The sequence below is a fragment of the Lytechinus variegatus genome, chromosome 17 (assembly GCF_018143015.1).
Source record: "Lytechinus variegatus isolate NC3 chromosome 17, Lvar_3.0, whole genome shotgun sequence".
NCBI lineage: Eukaryota > Metazoa > Echinodermata > Echinoidea > Temnopleuroida > Toxopneustidae > Lytechinus > Lytechinus variegatus.
Window position 1 is genome coordinate 20,801,350 of NC_054756.1, and position 22,962 is coordinate 20,824,311.

Genomic DNA, 22,962 nt, shown 5'->3' on the forward strand with positions numbered 1-22,962 from the left:
ACACACTGCGCATACACATAATTATTTGTTTATGTGCATGTGTATGGCATGCTACGCACTAAGCGCTGCACTGTATAGAGATGCGCTGGGCTACAACTGCTTTCTCTTCACAAACTGGTTCCAACCGGATTTCGCGAATATTGCCCGCTGTTAAATTTACACACAAAGTCAATGGGAAAACCTGGAAGAGAGAAAATATGGCACGATATTGACCGCTGCGAAATCAGACAACACTAAATATAGATAATGATTGCCGCGGAGAAACACTTCGTAAAGGTAATATTACAAGTTATATACATCCACACCAATGCCGAGACCAAGTAATAGGTGTCATTGTTTTTTACAGCAATGTGTACCTGAGGTTATTGATATATCAACTTCATCTCGAATGACATTATGATTGATCATTACATGGCCCGTATTCTGAAGTCGGGTTTAACTTAAACTCAGGTTTAAAGTTGTGGTTTAAGTATGGAAAGCCAATTGTTACATAAATCACTAACAGTAGAGATATCATATCACAGCTCATTTGGCTCTCAAATCATTCATAATTGTCTAGGAAGTATAAATTGATCACTGTCTTCACCATCGATGAATCAGGAAAGAGCAGTTAACATAAGTAACATACATTGTAATAAAAATTTTGATATTTTTGGCTCCCCATAATTTCAGCACAGAGTTAGACCATGGTCTAAGTTAAACCCGACTTCAGAATACAGGCCTATTTATTACAGCATGTATGACTTATAAATATGCTGGACTAATTGAAAGGCTCTTAGTGTGGATACTAAAACAAAAGTCTGAACTGGGGTCGGGCAGATGTATGGTAGCTTTGACATTATCACAACTGGGCCTTGTGGCGTGCGCCTGTAATCCAAGCTGTGGGGAAGTTACAAATTGATGCAGAGGTTCGAGCCCTGGTCACGTCTTTCAGATGGTGACGTTAAAGGTCGGTCCCAGACGTAAATAATCATATCTGATTGATACACGTCTGACAAAACTAAAATACACACACAACTATCATGGCAACAAGACCCAGTAGCCAATCCCAATCAGGGATCCCCTGGCAGTTACAATTAACCTGGCCCTGTCTTAGGGGGGTTGCAAGAAAATATTTGCAATGGATCGCAAATATTCTGTTGCAATTTAAAAATTGATTAATCACTTTTGACTATAGCAAATCAGATTACACTCCTTGTTTCGTGGAGCAGATTAGCAATCAATTGCAAATTTGCAATAAATTTTATGGCATATGCTTGATTTCGGGAACGAAACAGACTTGCAATTGATCGCAAGTTTCTTGCAACACCCCATTACAAAGAGTTATGATGGATCCAATCAACCTCAAGTATCAACGTCATAATTTTTTCTTCAGGAAATTTGCAGAATGTCTAATTTTCAAGAAAACTGTGAATGTATGGATATACATGTACATCATACCTTTATGCAAAAATGCTTTGTACAAAAATGTATTTTAGATGTTGGCGTTGCTGGCTTTCCATAGTTGTAGATGAATGGATGAATTTGTAACTCTTTGGAAGAGGGGGCTCGGGTATGGTGGCTCAGTGGTAGAGCGCCTGCTTCATGAGCAGGAGGTCCTGGGTTCAATTCCCAGACCAAGTCATACCAAAGACTAAAAAAAAAGGGACATTTTGCCTTCTTGACAGGGGTTGACATGCAATAATTGGAGAAGGGTACAGGTATAATGACATAACATGTATAGCAGGGCCCACTGGGAGAACACTTCATGAGGACTGAAGAGGCTACCCTGGGTAAATACTGTAAATAAGTATTGTTATTTTTATTATTATACCTGGTCTGAATATGAAGGTGGAATGGAGTTGAGATCTTTGAGCATCTTGTTTGTGTCTTTAGCCAACTGGTTGGTATAGTGCTGTACTTCATCCCTGTCGTATAGAGGGAAACATCAGAGCAGATGACAATAATGAGAAACAATGAGAAAACGAAAATCAGATTACAGTTGTTTATCTAAATTCATATTGCTATTTACATAGCTTTGAATCAGTGGTAGAACAATACGCCATCACGTGACCATAGCTGCAAGGATCACAATGGTTATACTCTAGGTCTGACATCACCTCAGTGAATATAACTGCGTTGTATTGTAAACTGCAGCATTATATTCACTAAAGTGACGTCACTCGCTGCTCATTAGTTGCGTAAATGGGTAGTTTGCTTGATGTTTATGCGTTGATTGCATGAAGAACATGCTTGCTGTATTTGCCAAAATTTTTATATTATGACGTAGATAGATACATGTAAGAGCCGCAGCAAGAATTTCAGGTGTATCATAAAGCCAGATGATGAATGCAGTCTCTGATGGCGAATCTTGTACATGTATACAGAGCTACCAAGTCTCACGCATTGTGCGTGAGACTCACGCATTCAGGGTCCGTCTCACGATCTCACGCATGGCACCCATTTTTCTCACGCATCGGGACCCAACAGAAAAAAAAGAGAAAAAGTAGCATTATTCGCTAGATTATACGACTGGCCGACCGCCTTCGCGTCTCGCCCGGCACGCGAGACGAATCGAGAGTGCAGTCAGCGCACAGCTAGTACGTGATACGATGAATCGCGTGCATGCATCGCATGGTTTTGCAGTATGGATCGATATCATGATGAAGCCCATATCTCATGCGCGCGCCTTTTCGCAACATACGAGTGTACGTGTAAGTACTGGCCGCGCGCGCGTATAGACGCCGAGTCATGAAAATCTCACGCATAACATTTTTTTGAACTTCTGTTTCTGTTTGTGGTAACTCCCGTGGTAACTCCCGTAGGAACTCGGCAGGACAGCATTTTGCTGGTAAACGCCAAGCTGGTATATAACCAATTACCAATGAAACATTTAACGTCTATGTTAATCAGTCATAGTGGCTGACGTTATAGACGACAGATATCACTCTCGGGCCTTTTTATCAAAGTGGAGACAATGGCAGAGTTGGGATTCGAACTCACAACCTTGCGATTATGAGTCCAATGCTCTAACCACTGGACCACACGACCCGTGTGGTCGTGTGGACTTGGCATCTCTGTGTATATATCAATGAAAAGATGCCTGCCTTGACTGCTCTTCTATATTTATAATATTAGAAGTATATTCATTCACTATCAATTATTAATTAATAATCATTCATACGTATTCATTCATCATTTATTCACTACAATTCAATTAAATATAATTTGTTACTTACAGTTTTCCCCTAAGGCCTTTATTATCTTCATGAGTGCCCAGTCTAGCAATGTACCCTTCAATTTCTCTGACTGAATCGAAAGACAATTAAATGTAAGATTGAATTGAATAAACAAAGAAAAACATATTCAAACTACAAACTTACAAACAAATGACTTTCACAACAATATGTATTTGTACATGTAACCTACATACCAGGGGCGGACACAAGATTTTTCAAAGGGGGTAAGGGCACATTTTCCCTAGGAAAATTTGACCAAAAAAAAAAAAACAAAATAAATAATTATCACTAAAAAATGAAGGTTATTTTGTCTCACATAGAATTTGATGAGGAAAAAAAAGAAATATATTCCCATTACAAATATTTCCTGTGAATCACAAAAGGGGAGGGGTACACTTGTGTATGAATACATTTGAGAGGTTAGCTTTAACTCTCAAGGAGGGGGTGGAGCCCAAGCGTATGCCCCCCTGGATCCGCCACTGCTGCATACATGTATATGTAGATCTTGTCAAATGTTGTTCATCAATGTAGGAGTTTCTGAAGCACATTTTTATTCACAATATCAACATAAAAATGCAATATCTTAGTGCTATTGCTTTGCTTGTAATCTACAATGAATATTTCCCACTTGTTGATTTTGTTTGCCTAGTCAATCAGATTTACCAGAAAGGGCTGGGGGGGGGGGAGAAGCATTCTGACAAGAAAAAAAAAGTTAAAAGTCATCACTATTAGAAGCACTGTTCCTATGAAAAGATTTCTGACAAGCGGAAAAGAGGTCAAACTTCACCATCATACCCACTTTACCTCCCCCCTCCCTAAATAAAAACAAGTGGAATGCCTCTGGCCGTCTCACCTGCATCACGCAGTGCATTATAGCAGCAGTGCTGACTTTGAAAACTACTCTAATTCGCACAAGATGTTCAGTGATACATGGTTATTATTGTCCACTTTTTATGAACTAGACCAATTCACAGAGATATGATGGTTATTCAACAGAAGACCCCAACTTGGCCAAAGTTCATTGACCTTACATGACCTTTGACCTTGATCATGTGACCTGAAACTCGAACAGGATGTTCACCCTTATAAAAATCGCCAATGGTATTTGAATGGTGCCGAATGGTAGTTGAATGGTAATCTGAATGGTAAATGGTACGCGAATGGTATTTAAGTGGTGTTTCAATGGTAAGTTCTTAATGGTAATTGGTAGTTTATTTAATGGTAAATGGTATACCATATACCGAATGGTGTTTCAGTGGTATGTGACTAATGATATGATTGGTATGATGAATGGTATACCATTTACCCAATGGTGTCTCAGTGGTATTCAATGGTGTCTCAGTGGTATGTGCTTGTAATGGTATGATTGGTATGATGAATAGTATACCATACATCCAATGGTGTCTCAGTGGTATACAATGGTGTCTCAGTGGTATTCAATGGTGTCTCAGTAGTATGTGCCTGTAATGGTATGATTGGTATGATCAACGGTATACCATACACCAATGGTGTCTCAGTGGTATACAATGGTGTCTCAGTAGTATATGCCTCTAATGGTATGACTGGTATAATGGATGGTATACCATGCACCAATGGTGTCTCAGTGGTATTCAATGGTGTCTCAGTAGTATGTGTCTTTGATGGTATGACTGCCTGGTATACCATGATATACCCAATGGTGTCTCAGTGGTATACAATGGTGTCTCAGTGGTATTCAATGGTGTCTCAGTGGTATGTGCTTGTAATGGTATGATTGGTATGATGAATAGTATACCATACATCCAATGGTGTCTCAGTGGTATACAATGGTATCTCAGTGGTATTCAATAGTGTCTCAGTAGTATATGCCTCTAATGGTATGACCGGTATAATGAATGGTATACCATGCACCAATGATGTCTTAGTGGTATACAATGGTGTCTCAGTGGTATTCAATGGTGTCTCAGTAGTATGTGTCTCTGTAATGGTATGACTGGTATGATGAATTGTATACCATATACCCAATGGTGTCTCAGTGGTGTCAAATGGTGTCTGAGTAGTATGTGCCTCTAATGGTATGACTGCATGGTATACCATTATATACCCAATGGTGTCTCAGTGGTATACAATGGTGTCTCAGTGGTATTCAATGGTGTCTCAGTAGTATGTGCCTCTATAATGGTATGATTGGTATCAATATGGTGTCTTAGTAGTATGTGCCTAGTGGTATATAATATAATCATGTTGGATAATTGTAAAGCTATAGTGGCTTAGTGGTGTTTTCCTAATGAATGCCATTTGTGTTAATGCTGAATGATATGCCCAATTGCATTACCCATTAACATAATTCCGAAGATTTAAAGAAAATATATCAAAGATTAAAAGGTATTTAGAGTTAATTAAATATTTGACCTGTGACTTTTATGCGAGCAGCTTCCCCAAATCAAGTGTAATCGCTCATGATTGTAAACATGGTCTCTTGCATTCTTTTAAATTGTCTTTGTCCTTATTAAGTAAAAGGTCTATATGTGTTTAAATATTATTGATCCAGTGGTTATGATACAATATTATAAATTTGTTATATTTTACTATTGTACATAAATTTAAATCTGATGCAATGGGTGCATGCAAAAATAAAATCAATCGGTCAATGAAATCTTTTTTGATAAAAAGGGTTTTAATTTTTAATTAATAAGTTTTATTCTATTTTTATAATCATTTTGCTTGTTTATGGCCGCTTTTTATAAAAAGAACTATATATTTAGTGTTCCAAGAAGATATTTGCAATCAATCCCAAAATTCGATCAGATGCAAATTTACAGGTGATGATACATTAAGTTTATCTAGAACATATCAATTTGGATTTTTTTTATGGATCAGTTGCAAGTTTGCAATGAAAAGTATGACTCTCATGATTTTGGAGTCTGAAATTGATTTGCGTTCGATTGCTTCGATTGCAAGTTTCTTGCAATGCCCCATATTTTGCTAAAAATGAATTCACTGTTGGTTGTCTTGGTCCCCCAACCTCTATCAAATTCCCATCCGCAAACCCTGATTTGGTCTGTCTGCAACGTCAAAAGCCCCATCTGACCCATTTGTACGCTATTATAGCTGCTTCCAATCATGAATTATTTCACCCTTTTTTTTCACCCTTTTTTTACAAATGATATTTCCAAAATTCTAATTCTATTTTAGGCTCTAAATATTCTTTCCCACTTGTGGACGGCGTTTATAAAGAGGAGCTATTCTATAGGCCGGCATTACTTGATTGAAATGATTTATCCACATGGTCTAATTGCTCCCTCACCCCTATCAAAATTCCCTGCCGCCATACAGGGTATAGTACAATGTAACAGAAAAGAAATCTACTGAATGAAATCTCAATTTCAATCATTACAAAAGCAAATTAAAAGGGAAGAGGAGTGAGTAAAAAATATATATATAAAGGGGAAAAAACAAGAAAAGAAAAAAGGCAAAGAAGAAAAGAAAGATTAACAGAAAAGAAAAAAAGACAACGAAAATAAAAAAGAAAATAACATAGAGAACAGGAAAAAAAGTGAAGGGATCGAAAACTTTTTTCATAGATTCCAAGATCCAAGGAAAACAGTGGCATGCACTCACGCCATCATGGTTTCCAACCCAGAACCAATCGAGAGGAAAAAGAAGACACCCCTGATTTGGTTTTAATTCACCCCCCCACCCATATCGGGATGTGTATTTATCTTGGCGAAGAAGTCCCCTCCCCCCATATTTTGTCATAATTTATCCCCCCCCCATATGCTTTGGCGAGAGGGGCCGCTTGGCTGCTTGCCAGGTAGCTCTATTATACGTATTGTTCTCGCACTACGCACGCGCGAACGTCTAACCGCCAAGTGCAATATTTGAAAAAGAAAACTCGATCTACCGGTACTACCGTTTTGCTGTTGATAAGTCCGTCGATAATTCATCAAAAACTAAAGGAACACGGGTCAGATTCGGACAGCGACTTCAAAGTCATTTGTAGAAGGCTATAACAGTAAGTTCTATAACAATTTTCTTTGATTTATTTCTCAAATTGTCTCAAAATGTTAGATGTCGTTGTACTGCCACGACATGCACGACCACTGCACTGCCACCGTCACTGCCCCGTTGGCGCTGGCCGCTGCTCTACGGGCCGGGACGTGGCTTTGACGATAGGGAGTGCTTATGGTTTATGCTTTGTATTGGCAGAGTTAAGATCGGCGAGCATTGAATAGTAATTCGCTCATATTGCCTGATGTTTATTGTCAATGTTTTACAAAAACCATCTCTGAATACATTGAATTCGTGAATGAATGATTTGTTAATGCTAATGTCAAGACTGTCAAAGTTTTAATTGTGAATAAATAGACCGTTACTGCACACGTTAATTTACTGAAATTGAAAACTTGCCGACAAATATTGCTTTGAAATTAGGCCTATAATTTGTTGTTGTTGTTGATAGATGTTGGTAAATGAGATAAAATGGAGGTGAAACATGGTAAGGGTCCTAAAGTTTAAAAAATGATAAAGGCTACGCAGGTCTATAACTTTGCTACACTGTACACACCACTCATTGCACATACTATTTCAATGGTAAAATGTGCACTTTGTGTGTGGAACTGTGACTGGACGGAGTGACAAACGATTCCTATTCAATTTTTCTACAGAGGCTGCAATAAATATGCAGAGAAAACTGGCGCTAATGCAGTTTTGCACCGGCCGATTACCAGCATACCTCATTACCAAAACTTGTTCCCAAATGTCATGACAGGTCTCTCAGTCACATTTCGATGTTAATATACCCACCGTTTTTCAAAATATTGGGAATGGCTGTATTTAGTCTTCGATCTCGACGTCGTTGATCTAATCCGTAGACATCACTTCGCGGATCTCTCGGATTCGCCGTAATATTTATATGGACTGAAGTTAGCAACCAAATCATGCTAACATGTGGCAAACAAACTGCCAGCATGCCGAATCTTTTGATCGCATAACTTCGGTCCATATCAACATGACGGCGAATCCAAGCGATCCGCAATATTTTGAAAAGTGGTGGGCATATTGTGTATTGATCTCAAAATGTGTGTAGACAATTCTGGTGGGGAGTTTTGCTTGAAGTTGCATGCACAACGAACAATTGTCTATAGACTGTGTACAACGGATAGATCGTCTCCGCACAGCGATTCGAAGATTGCTGATTGGTCAATAGCGCAAATCACGTCATGACCACGTGGTCCCAAAAATAATTCCTTTGGACTGCGTGCGGAAGTATCGATAACGATATCCGGTCATGTTGTGTACACGGTAAATGGTCTTGGTTCGTGATCGGATCGCTCCGGTATCGATCGAAAATTATCGAAACTGCAATTTCATGCATATTCACGCGACGCTCCAAAAACCGGAAGCCAATTGACTTTATGCACGTTGCGATAGACTCTACAAATTCCAAGGAACACGATGACATATAGACGCTAATTCGTAAGATTTTGACGGAAAAGCAAGAAGTATTCAAAATTCGCTTACCTGTGCGGTATCGGTGAGAAAATAGATCCTCCGAGAATACCTTTCATAATTCATATAAAATATAGGAAAATTGAAATTCTAGGTCGATTTTGGTACGAGGTGATAGGGAATTGCACACTTGTTTTGGTGGAATTCTGTGTGGGGAAACAAAAGGCTTGCACTGCGCATGCTTACTATATTTTCATTCATAAATTGGTTCTCGGCAGTGGCTGGATGACGTCATGTAATAAGCAAAAATGTACACGACCGCTACGTTCACGCTCCGCTATCCGTTGTACACAATTGTTCACTGTGAGTTGGCTGGTGTGAAACTGCATTAGTGCCGGAGGGTATTCTTAGATCCTTTCATGGGGCTAGGCATATCAATTTTTAAAGTAAATTTTATCCTCTTTTAAAGTTAAGTTTGTCCTGTGATCACATTTTATCTGTTTTTATTTATTTACTGATCAAAACTTGCCTAAAAAACGTCTGGAGTTCATCCACTGGCATATGATTGTCCATGAACGGATCCATGATTTCTCAAAGGGGGTAGTGGGGCACATTTTCCCAAGGAAACTTTAAATAACAAGCAAACCAAAAAGGAGATCCTCTTGTATGAGACAATATTTTTAATATAAATATTTGCTGTAACTTTCGAAGGGGGGGGGGGGGAGAACACTTGTGTAAGAAAGCCACATTTTTATCAAACACATCAACTATTGCTCTCAAGGTGGGGGCACAGGTCAAATGTGCCCACTTGGATCTGCTTCTGCGATTTTCAATACCAGAAAAATTGAATTTATGTCATCGATTACCCTCTTGAAAATTGCTGCTCTAGAAATTTGATTTCAGATGACATAGCTATTACTAGAATAAAGCATGCACAGTTATAATACAGCCTTGTCTGAACTACGCTGAATACTATCACATTTCCTTATTTTTATCCTGAATTCTGGGCTGGTAATCAGAGATTCATGAAAAATATCTTTGACATTAAAGTTCTAAGATCATTCTTTTTCTATTACTATATTAGTATTCTATTTTTGTTTGTATCTGCACATACATGCAGATTTTACAACACTCAAATTGATTTTATTTCATTTTCAAAGTTTGGACGACGGATACACTGGATGATAAGTTAGATGGTCCAGCCTTATCTGGGAATGACACGACGGGTGTTGAACACAGAAAACGTGCCGTGTACATGAAACATTTGGAGTTTATGAAAGGTAGGTGTGTAAGAATTTTCTTCAGTAGAAAAAATTGCAGAGTTTCATGAGATAAAACAGATTGTATTCCTGCAGTGGCATAGGTGAAAAAAAAACCTTGTCAGGAATGGTAAAAAATCCTGAGAAAGGACAAATGTCATCCCTATTTAGAGGAGCACACGTCTTTTGTGACACCCCCCCACCAGAAAAAAAATCAGTATGTTGGCTGAGGGGGGAAGGGTGGACACTTTCCCCAGGTATTCATTTGTTGTGGTATTTGTCATCATTGGGGCAACCTCCCATTAGATAATAGGTTATTGTCTACCCATCTATGGTTAAACATAAATTTATTTATATTTTACAAAATGTTTTGTTGATATTTGTTAATTGGTATCATTCAATTGAATGGTAGATTATACTGCAAATTTCTCGATATATAAAAAATATATGAACTTCTAAAGAAAGCTTACACACACGACAAGCATTCATATTTTGAACCCTTAGCTAATATACTGTCCTTTGCATTGTTTTCATCCAATATTTCTTATTGCAGCTTCAAGGAATTAATCCTGCCGGGTACCCATTCACTTCATATGGGTCTAGTGATGCACAGTGTGGATGAATTTCGGGCTGAAGGAAAACACACCATGGCTAGGACTCAAATTCACGACCCTGTTTGAAAGGTGAGAGAAAGAACCACTAGACTACGACGTTATAAACCAGCTGATGTCATATCCCGACTTGTTCTTTTGTATTTTATTACAAGAAGTCGCGCTAATTTACATTTTGTCCTCCGAGAACTATAAAAAATGGAGTGAAAATTTATTTCAAAGACATGTCCACCCTAACAAAAAAGTTGATTTGATTAAAAAGAGAAAGATCAAACATAAAAATCGGATGAAAAATAAGAAAGGTATGACATTTTTAAGTTTCGCTCAATTTCACTTAATAGTTACATGCACATCCAAGTCGGTATGCAAATGAGGGAACTGATGACATCACTCATTCACTTTTCTTTGTTTTTTAAATATGAAATATTATAATTTTCTCATTGTCCAATGAAATAAAGTTTTATTTTTATTTTTTTATTGTCAAATCTGTAAAAATTGAAATATTGTACAATTCAAACAATGAAAACCAAAACAAAAAGTGAGGGACATCATCGATTCCCTCATATGCATGTGGGTAAATTGTGTATATAACTATTTTGTGAAAAATAGGCGAAATTTCAAAATGTCATAACTTTCTTATTTTGCATCCGATTTTGATGAAATATTTTGCATGATGCTTGCCTGATTTTCTCTGTTGATTCACAAAAACCTTTTCTGTGGTGGACTTGACCTTTAATGTGAAGATATGCATTGCTGGAAATAATGATATGATACTTGGGACATATCATACACACATGTATGAAAATATGAAATAATTATTTCATTTTATACAATAAGCCTAACAAATATTCCTGACGATCATGTGTACATTGGGTTAATTTTTTACCAAAATGTTGTTAAATTTCAAATTCAATAACTTTGTTATCAGATTTTAATGAAATTTTTAGCATGATCCTTTTCTGATTCATTCTCTACCAAAATCTCCCCTTTTCTCATGCTTTCTTTCTATGGTCCCCTTCATTCTCCTTATAACTATGTTATATGTAAAATGTAACCGGTCGTCCAACCAATTTAATTGAAGGGCTAGAGGTACTCGAGACTGAAAGCTATGTGATATAATTCAAAGTGTACATCAGACAAACAAAAAACACTGAAAATTTCATCAAAATTTGTTGAGGAATAACGAAGTTTTGACGAATTAAAGTTGTTATTTTTTGGTAAACTGTTCTCTGCAAGTCCTCATGAATATACAAGATCACAATTTATATATTTTTTGTATTATATGAATTTAAATTTTGTCCAAGCTCGGTTGTAAAAAATTACGATTGACTACTGATTTACTGTGTAAGACAATAATAATCATATTATTTCTCACACATAGTTCAGTTATTCATTTGATTCAACACAACAAAAATAGAAAAGAAATAAGTGGGTATCTTGTATATATCATTTTCTATATATTTTGCAAAAATGGTCTCTATTTTTCTTCTGTTTTTTAGTGTTCCAAATTGAATAATTTTGTTTCCCTATTTTCATTATATTTTCTTTCTGTTTGTGATATATTATTTATTTCTTAATGTATCATTATTGTATTTATGATAAACTATTGGCGTGTTTCTACAGTAAATCATTAAAAACGGTTTATCTTTTCCGGACTCGAATAACCTTATCATTCTTAAACCAACCTGTTTCTACAGACCTAATAATCTCATTAATTTGCATTTAGCGTCGCAAATACGGCGGAAATCGGAAAATTCAACCTATAACCTCACATTGCATTTTGGTATGTCAAAAATTGCATCTCGTTAGGAAAATTTTCAAAATTCATGGTAGATCTCACTCATTGTAGCAGGTACACATTTTTCGCGATCAGCTGGCGAGATAAAAAATGGCCAGAATATATGTATACTGTGAAATCGCATTTCTTGGTTCAAGCACTTAAGCCAGACACGTATGCTATTTTGCCCCGTGTTTTTACAGAAAAGTAAAACTGATTAACATGGCAATAAGCACCTCTCAGAGAGATGGTTATGAGAAACCGTATTTTGCGCGATGCAATTTATCAATAAACCGCATCGCGTCTGTTTCTACAGGAAAGTTATCCGGGATTCTGGATACTTACTTTAGGCGGGTAATACCTTTTAACAATTCTATGTAGAAACATGCCATTCATATATCTTTTTAGGTGAAAAGAAAAAAGAGACCAATTTGGGAGTACTATTTTCCCCCCTTTTGGGGATATTTCATTTCTTCTAGGTGTGGCACTCTTTATTCATTTTGCCATGTGAAGGCTATCACACATTTTGATTTTAATCTTCGAAATTTGGTGTTCATTAGTTTGTTGTCCAAACTCTGTCTTACATGTAAATGTTTATAGGAAGATTAACATAATATTTATGTGGAGTGCAATCATTGACCTCTTGTGGAGTCGCACAGTCACATGTATTCATAATATGGTGCTTTTATGCCATACCTGTCAATACTCTTTTGTACTTGAACTTATTAGTAAAAAAATGTTTATTAATGTCGTTGAAATCAATTACACACAACAGATTTAACATCGAGTTTATTGTATTACAAGTATCAGGTTTGTATGCAGAACAGTGGTTTTGCCAAGTACTCAATCCATGTAAAAAGCAATATGAGAGAACAGGTTTATTCTTGGAAATGTTAGTCTTCATTTGTTCTGTTTTTCAATCAAACTCTGTCTTGAGGCATGTTTATTTTTTAGATAAGATTGAGAGTATAGATATCAACGAGTAGCTAAGTCATATATATTAATAACTTATGTGCTTTAATTATAAAGTCTATACTTGTGAATACTCTGTGCCATTTATGCTGTACTTAAACTTCTTATAGTAAAAACATTTTATTGACGTTCTTGAAATAAGTAACTGTTTTCATTTTTTTTCTTGTGTATACTTATTCCATTATAAAGCCTACCACTAACCCCAGAGATATGCTGTTCACCATTGGTCTACCATTCACTGTACTTTATTGGCCTACTATACATTGCACATCGTTGTTCTACTGTCTACCATTAAGTGTAAACCATTGGTCTACCATTGAATTTACACTTGTGGTCTTTCGTGTATGACCAATGGTGTTATTTGAATGGTTGACTAATAGTATAGTGTGTATGACAGTGTTGTATGGTAAATGGTAGGTCAATGGTGTGCGTTGTATGGTAAGCCAATGGTGTATGGTAAGCCTATGGTGTACGGTGAATAGTCGTTCAATGGTGTACATGTATGGTAGGCCAATGGTGTACATGTATGGTAGGCCAATGGTGTACTGTAAATGGTAGGTCAATGGTATACGGTGTATGGTAGAATGGTGTAAAATGAATGGTCAATCAATGGTGAACGGTGTGTGGTGTACGACGAATGGTAGTTGAATGGTGTATGGTGAGTGGTGAATGGTACACGAATGGTGTACTTTGAATGGTACGTGAATGGTACGCGAATGGTAGTTGAATGGTGTATGGTGAGCAGTGAATGGTACATGAATGGTGTACGGCGAATGGTGTATGATGAATGGTACGCGGATGGTGAATGGGACCGAATGGTGAATGGTACACGAATGGTGTATGTTGAATGGTAGGCGAATGGTGTATGGTGAATGGTGTAAGGTAATTGGTAGGCCAATGGTGTCCAGTGAATGGTGGCTGAATGGTAAATGGTAGGCCAGTGAATGGTGGCTGAATGGTGAATGGTGGTCAATGGTAAACCTGTCTATAGTGGCCATATGGTAGATCAATGGTGAATGGTGTTTGATCAATGGTATATGAATGGTAAATGGTGCTCATGAATATGGTAATAGTAACGTCCGAATTATTTAAATTAGTTTGAATGGTATACCATTGAGGCTTGAATGGTATACCATTGGTGTATGGTGGGTGCTGTGCGAATGGTATTCCAATGGTATATCAATGGTGTATGATAAATGGTAGTCAATGGTATACCATTCAATTTTTTTTATAAGGGCAGTGATACTTGATTACTCTTATGTACAAGTTTCATGAACTAGACCAATAAACTTTCAAAGTTATGATGGTAATTCAACAGTACACCCAATTCGGCCAATGTTCATTGACCTTTGACCTTGGTCATGTGACCTGAAATGCGCACAGGATGTTCAGTGATACTTGATTACTCTAATGTCCAAGTTTCATGAATCAGATCCATAAACTTTCAAAGTTATGATGGTAATTCAACAGATACCCCCAATTCGGCCAAAGTTCATTGACCCTAAATGACCTTAATCATGAGACCTGAAACTTGCACAAAATGTTAAGTGATGCTTGATTACTATTATGTCCAAGTTTCATGAATCAGATCCATAAACTTTCAAAGTTATGATGGGAATTCAACAGATACCCCCAATTCGGCCAAAGTTCATTGACCCTAAATGACCTTTGACCTTGGTCATGTGACATAAAACTCATGCAGGATGTTCAGTGATACTTGATTGACCTTATGTCCAAGTTTCATGAACTAGGTCCATATACTTTCTAAGTTATGACGTCATTTCAAAAACTTAACCTCAGGTTAAGATTTTGATGTTGATTCCTCCAACATGGTCTAAGTTCATTGACCCTAAATGACCTTTGACCTTGGTCATGTGACATGAAACTCTAATAGGATGTTCAGTAATACTTGATTAACCTTATGGCCAAGTTTCATGAACTAGGTCCATATACTTTCTAAGTTATGATGTCATTTCAAAAACTTAACCTCAGGTTAAGATTTGATGTTGACGCCGCTGCCGTCGCCGTCGGAAAAGCGGCGCCTATAGTCTCACTCTGCTATGCAGGTGAGACAAAAACCACACAAAACATGTAGATCTACGCCTGACTTCAATACATGCACACTGAATGAATCCTACATTTATATTACAGTATCTGTCTGTCACATATGAATGCTTTTGAGTCAATTTGGTTGAAACTACAGTATACAGGTGTACTGAGAACGGATGAAAACTCTATTTATGTATGAATATACAAATTATGAATAAAAAATGTAGAATGAAATAAATCAAAATCAGCATTCATTGTAAGGAATGTAAACCAAACTAACTTACCATTTTGTGTGATTTTGTGCACATTTCCAGCAATACCCTGCGAAAGACGATTGAAATCTGAAGTGGATCCAGATCCTTTGCCAGCTACACGTACATAAATACAAAAAAAATGAAAAGAAAAAAGAAACAAAATAATATACAGAGCAAATTTATACAAATATTCACTACAACGTGAAATTCAAATCCAAATAAAATAGGCCTACCAGTACATACAATGTATATTTATAAAGTGTACATACACGTGTACTGTATTGCATTCATTTGACAAATTTGATGGATCATGTTTACGAATGACTCATGCAATATTGAGCAAGTGCCTATGTCTGTACAGATGAAGAAAAAATGCTGAAATTGCATTGTTCAAATTTTGTATTGCAATTTAATAAAATAAATCATGACAAACCATCCCCCTAAAAAAATCATTATATTTCATATTTAAATAAACTACGGTAATAACAAAAGGGTTCATGTTAAAGTCAGTGATATCACTTTCAAGGACGATGTAGAGTACGTGTACAAATTAAAACCAAATTACGATTGCAACTCTTTCTTTTCTTCGGGTGTAAACGTACAGTGCATGGTGGTGATCCCAGAGGGGGTGTGTTGGCCCTCGAATCTTAATTTTTTTTACATGGGAATATTTTGTCCCCGTTTTAGAGCTGGACCATAAATCTTCCAAAATCACTGCAAATGGTACAGTGCACAGCGCGATGCCTATGGATGCATTTTGAAATACTTTTTATTAATAGTCCAAAGAATTCATCCAAACAACTTTGTGAGTAGAAACATAAAAATACTGGTACATGTACATGTACCAGAGTATCATGTAGTCATGGAATGTTCATGTATACTGTATGGATTACTACATACATGTACATGTACATGTACTTGACAAAAAAAGTCAAAGTTCATGGCTGTATCAATTCCATTGGCTACACTGTTTTCTAGTGATACTAATGAAATGAAAATATCCACATAACAGTAATTTGATCTAGACATACACACATGTATACTTGTGTAAATTTTGTTTTTCTATACATGTACAGTGTACATACAGTCATACATGTATTGTAAGTAGGTGTAGATACATGTACATAGATAAATACGTGTACATGTATGTGTCTGTTTGTAGAAGAACATATATAGAGGACACTAAGCTTACATATATACATGTACACTGAAAACAAGTCAAGTGGGATGTACATGTAAAGGTATGCAGAAAAAACAATTTATTGCAACTCTTTAAGCACAACTTGATATTCAACAAATGAGAAGCATGCATATGGGGAATTTACTCCAACAACTAACCTTATTCACCCAAGGTGAAAATTGAAATTCACACACTGGGAGAGGTATTGTCATCAAACAATGATTAATATTGATACAACAAGTGCATGGGTATGAGGTAATTCTATCATTATAGAGTTTACACGTGTATTTCGTCATCAAATGAATTGATTTGTAATCAAAACAGTGATGAGTCATGGTCATTCCGAGAGGACTCTATTCAATAATTGATGTACATGTATGTCACTGAATGACTGGGGAATTCCTTTGATGTTTGTGCTTTATCAGTATCATATTTACATAGAATTACCAAATTGTTTACTTTTCTTTCAGTTTGCTCAAACAAGATATTGTTTTCATGCAAAACTATTGTTTGTACACTATTACATGTACATACACTGTACACATGTATAGGCCTACCTGTATATGCTACAAGCAACAGAAATTTCAATAATGTTCTCTACATGTAGATTGTAGAATGAGAGAGACAGCCAGAGAGAATGGGGGGGGGGGGGAGATACCAAGATACATGTCACACCCAAAGGCTGTGCCAGGATACTTTGAAAGGGGGGGGGGGGGACGTGACCTACAGAATGTAATAGTGATCTCAACTTTCATAATGAATACACAGCCCAGACCTCTCATTTTTTTCTCAGGACTTTCTTCTTCTCATTTTTTTCTCCCCAATTATTTATACTATTATAAAAAAAAATCATAGTGAGGGAATAGAAGTGGTGCCCAGTCCCATCCCCCAATGGTGTCCCCCTCCCTGGAATAGTGAATATTGTACACGGTACACTTTAACATGCAAACATACATGTACATGTACATTGCTTTCAAATCAACCCCCTGCAAACCCCCAGGTACATGTAGAAATGTACGAAAGAAAATGCATCATAGCAATTCTTGGCATTAAAGGGATGGTGCGGGCTGAAAATATTAATATTTTAGTAAATAGGGTAAAATTCACAGAGCAAAATGCTGACAATTTTATAAAAATCGGATAACAAAAAAAGGAGGTTATTGAATTTTAAATTCTTTCAATATTTTGCGAAAACAGTTACATGTATATGCACATCATCATGAATATTCATTAGGTGGGCTGACATCTAATCCCCACTTTCCTTTTTCTATTTGTTATTACATGAAATCATGATTGTTTCATATTTTCATACATGTGTAAATGATGTGTCTCCATTATGATGAAATAAGTTGTGGCAATAGATAATGCACTTTAAACAGTTGTCAATCCAATTGTAGTTCTTGGTAGAAAAAATTTGAATAAACCTAATTTCATTTAATAAACCAAAGAACAAGTAGAGATATGACATCATCAGCCCACCTAATAAAAATACATGCCTAGAACTGTTTCAGTGGAATAATGCAGCCTTTGAAATTCAATAACTTTGTTATTTTACGATTTTGATTAAATTTTCAGCATTTTGCACTGTGAATTTTACTATATTTATTGAAATCTAGTAAATATCCCCAGCCTGGACCATTCCTTTAAAAGGAAAAAAATGTGAAGAATATTGACATGCAAATACCTGACACCAGAGGAAAAGTTCAAACACCAAATACACCAAACACAGCAAGGCAAAGGTTGTGTAAGACTGAATGGGTTAAAATTCAAAAATTTACCGCTACCGTGGTATGTGGAGAAACTGTTATTCGACCCGCCGTCGCCAAAGTCACCCTTCCCGAAAGACATGATTGTATTGCTTCCTCTCAGCACAGCCTCTCCTCTTCCTCTTTTAATCCTTATTTACAGCTGAAATCTGAATAAGGAGAAAAAATAATAAGTTGTGAAAAAAAATTATGAAAAACCCTGCTACAACTTGTATACGTATACAGTATGTATACAGTTTATGTAACACTGCATTTTTCTGCTTGACAAAATCCAGTGGCTTGATTAATTGAAAGTAATTATAAAATATTAAAGTCATTACAGAAAAAATGTATACATGTACAATACATACAGTGTATTAAGTCATAAGAAAGTTTGATGTGATGTACGGATTTCTTAATTGCATAGTTACATGTACATGTATGCAATGAGGAAAATCATGACACACACTATATTTCTTCCACCAATGTATTAAACTTGTTATTGATTTCTCATGGAAAACATTATCATACTTTGTCATGATATGTCTAAGATCATCCACTATCATCAAATCAATGAAAATTAAAGTATGTGACTGGCATCATCTGCTACCTCATTTTATTTTCACTGTTTATAATGAATACATTAAAGGTAAATGCTAGTTTTGGTAACGATATCAAAATGAGTTCGTACAGAATCCAATGAAATGACCACCAAAGTGTCTGTTTGTATAAATAAAACGCATGTGCCAAAGGATTCTGGAATAAATTATGTAATTGCTGAGAAATCAGCAAATAAGCACAGGATTCGGGTATAATTATACATTGTCCCACGTGCGCTTATCTGTGTTGGGGATCTTCGGTGTGAACATTTTTCAGCGTAGATTTCAAGATGCACAAAGTTCAGTTAATGTAACTGTACCAGATCTAGATCCTCGATGATATACTGACAATTAAGCCTTGTTTCACAGACTTTCTCATGAAATCAGTGTTTACTGCAACTACTGGAATTTCTCTTTAAACTGTTGAAGACAGATCATCCTGAAAAATGGCAATTTTTTAATAGAGGCATGTCATTTTTACTCATTTTGTGTGTTATCTCTTTTGTATGGATGATGACTTTTTCTCAAAACTGGATTCTACATTCCTCTATTGCGTGAGCCATATAATGTTGGTTGTCAGGTTTCCTTAGGCTTTCATTTGTTAGAGCTGAGATTCTAAGCTTTCGTACGTGCTGCCTTCATATTCCTATCAGATGCCGGGATCATGCCCGTATTTGACTTACAAATTGGATTTGAGAAATTGAGATGCGTGTCTAAGGGAAATAATGTTGCTCAATGGGTAAGGTGTCAGACTTGTATCTCATTCAGTCATGCAGGCACGGGTTTGAGTCCGAGGATGAACAAGAGTTGTTTTTTCTTTTTACTATCTCGCAAATGATTCTTTATAACAATTCCAATGAATTAAAGTTAAAATTTTGCAAAATAAAATAGATTATAATTGCTTTTTTATGATATCATATCAATCTTTGATGCGAAAATATATACCGGCATTTAAAAATGAAATATGAAAAATGAATCTAATTACACCCATTTACAAAAGTTAATGAGGCAATAGCAGTTACATGTATCGCTACAAAATTAAAGTATATCAATTATCATCTAATCTCTTGGAAAAATAGAAAATAAGTCATCAATGAAGCGTTGCATGCTACATGTCTGCTTCAATAATCACAGTAAGGTCTGAAAATATGCATAATTCCATTTCATAAAATCATTCGTGTGACGATCTCACAATTTTAAACTACATGTAGGTGCAAAACAAACCACCTCTGGGAATGAAAAATCGTATTCTGTGATAAAAAAAGTGTATTTTTTCCCCTAAAAAGTGTATTTCATAATAAAATATGTGGCGCACTCGCTCATCGCGGTGCTCAAGCTGCATGCTAACTAAAATGCGCACTGCTCTTGCAAACGAAAAAAAATACCTGAAATTACATTGATCTAATAACCATATTTGTGTAAGTTTTATAGAGATGATTTTTCTCAATGAATTACGATTTTGTAAAAAAAAAAAAATATAAAATATATATAAAAGAAAAACTTACTGTGGCACAGTATTTTGGTTGCAATAACGTACTAAATATGCCAAAAACATACTGTTTGGCAGGTCTAGCTACATGTACACTCTCCTCTTTCATATAATTCATTAAATATTATGATGGCCAACCTATGAATTGTGGAGTTTCAATAGAATTCATCTTTTCATTTTGCATTGATGTATTCTTGTAAGACACTGAATGCATGTTATCATGAATATTCACTAGGTGGGCTGATGTCACATTCCCACATTCCTTTCTCCAATGTTATTGCATGAAATCATGTTTCATTATTTCAAAAGTGGATATGTCTCACAATGAAATAAGTTGCAGTATATCTAATGCAAATCAGTTGTCATTCTAATTGTTTTAGTTCTTGGAGGATAAATGTTGAATACACCTAATTTTATATAATAAAATGCAAAAGAACAACTGGGGATATTACATCCTCAATTTCCTCATTGAATATTCCCGAAGACATGCCTACATGTAGTTAAGTAGAACTGTTTCACCGGAAAATGCAAAACTTTAAATGGCATAACTTAGTTATTCCTTGTACGAATTTGATCAAATTTTTGTTTGTCTTTTTTTTCAACATTGTAGCAGTGGCCCGGAGCCACCAGAAATTCACCTCAGGCAACCCTTATTAAAAAATGCTTTAGTTTTAGTAGCCCGAATCGGGCAACCAATGATTTTTTAAGAAACACAATTTTTCTTCCAATCGCACACATTTTTATTTTTTGATCTCCATTTATTGAAATACATGATTTTATGAAAAGTCGTCATTCCGAAATAGATTCAGGTGATGATGCACTCATTCTATGAACAAGGTTATACAGTGTAACCTTGTTCTCTGTTACTCCTCCCTGTGTGGTGAAATAAGGTTGGCAATGTTTGGCTTATTTTCTCTTTTTCTTTGGGATAAATGCTTGATTTTTTGACACTGTCAGGTTCCATTAGAGCTATTCATCATATAATTTGGCTCTTAAGTAAATTTGATTCTTTAAATTATTTTTTCTTAATTAAAAATAGAGATTGAAAAACTACAATTTGTCTTGCCATATTACTTTCCACCAATAGAGGGCGTACACAAAAATATGCCCAAAATTCAAGTTTTAGAGCACTCTGGTGAATACTTAGTATCTCGTTAGACATGATGTACATGTAATAATGTAGGATGTTCCTACGTATCGCTCACACAGGCCCATGTAAATTTGTATTTTTAAAATTTTAGAACGAGGCATCAATCATGCATCAGTCACAATCACACACAACACAATCTGTATTTGACTATAATGATCAGTTCCCCCATGTCTGCACGGTCTCCTGAGTCTGCGCACCCGCGTATCTGCGCGATTCTAGAAGATACGCAACGAGCACGAACTTTACACATGCAATACATATACACAGGTATTCATAAAAAGATCCGACTCAAAATGGTGGAAAATTAATGAATCAGGGCATTTCATGTGAAGCCTGAAATATCCAAAATGCAGCCTTTGTCATCAAAATCCCTGAATCGTGTGCAAAGTGAACTGAATGAGTGCGCAAACATGGGGTACCATTTTTTTTTTATCTGAAAATGACTGCCCCAACTAGTTCTTTCAAGAAAATCTTATATTTTCTTTCATTTTTTAATAAGAAATTTGTTACTTATTAAAATTACTCTTTATATTATTAATAAAGGAACACTATTAACCAAAATATTTTGTGAAATAAAACGAAATTCAATATTCATGTTAAATCTTAACTTAAATTGTTGGTGTGCAGACTTGGGGCCCACCAATTATAATTTAAAGTAGGCCTAGCCTAGATCTATTCTAATCAATTCAAGTCATTGGATTCTGATAAAGCTAGGCTAGATCTAAGTTAAAGGTAAGCCCTCACTGCCTCAGCTCATTCAGCTGTAATTGCAAAACATGACTGCGATCGAAGAACAACCTGATCCCCATTGACACTGGTCACCATTATTTTTACTGTGTGTGATTTCCTTGACACGCAAATGAATATGTCATAATCACGATTCTGTTCTCGAGTGCCCTCGAATTCCACAGGAGCTACATCGCCAGGCTTCGAGAATGGTGTTGTAGGGACTACCGGTAGGGTCTAAACCAGGCAGCTGAGCTCTGAGTCTGAATCTGATTTTGTCACAACTCTTGAATGGCTTCTTACGATAATCTGGGCATACCGTATCCACTCAAACTTCAATGATCGCCATTTTCATGTTAAAGTGAATCCTGAGAGTATTAACATGAAATTGAAAATAAATCTGTTCACTTACAGTTTTTGTTCAGCAATAATTTATAGTATCCCAGAGCAGACGTTCACGCCCCACGTCGATCCACCATAGAGATGAATTGTATTTTTTACGT

General features: G+C 36.1%; 1 protein-coding gene and 1 non-coding gene across 5 annotated transcripts in view; one reads left to right on the forward strand and one right to left on the reverse strand.

Moving 5' to 3' along the window:
• LOC121431457 (syntaxin-7-like) overlaps positions 1-22,958 on the reverse strand; it is a 37,752-nt gene extending 14,794 nt beyond the window's left edge. For 3 of the 4 annotated variants that reach the window (XM_041629038.1, XM_041629037.1, XM_041629040.1), the window contains exons 1-5: positions 22,872-22,958; positions 18,529-18,665; positions 15,601-15,684; positions 3,219-3,288; positions 1,814-1,907 (exon numbers count right to left, since the gene is read on the reverse strand). In XM_041629038.1, the coding sequence (XP_041484972.1) occupies positions 1,814-1,907; positions 3,219-3,288; positions 15,601-15,684; positions 18,529-18,598 (318 nt within the window). In that variant the 5' untranslated portion in view covers positions 18,599-18,665; positions 22,872-22,958. The remainder of the gene's footprint in view (positions 1-1,813; positions 1,908-3,218; positions 3,289-15,600; positions 15,685-18,528; positions 18,666-22,871) is intronic. The other variant, XM_041629039.1, reaches the window with a different exon arrangement.
• Positions 1,552-1,629, forward strand: TRNAM-CAU. The gene has a single exon. It is a non-coding gene; the product is annotated as a tRNA-Met (tRNA).
• Positions 22,959-22,962: the final 4 nt, after the last annotated feature.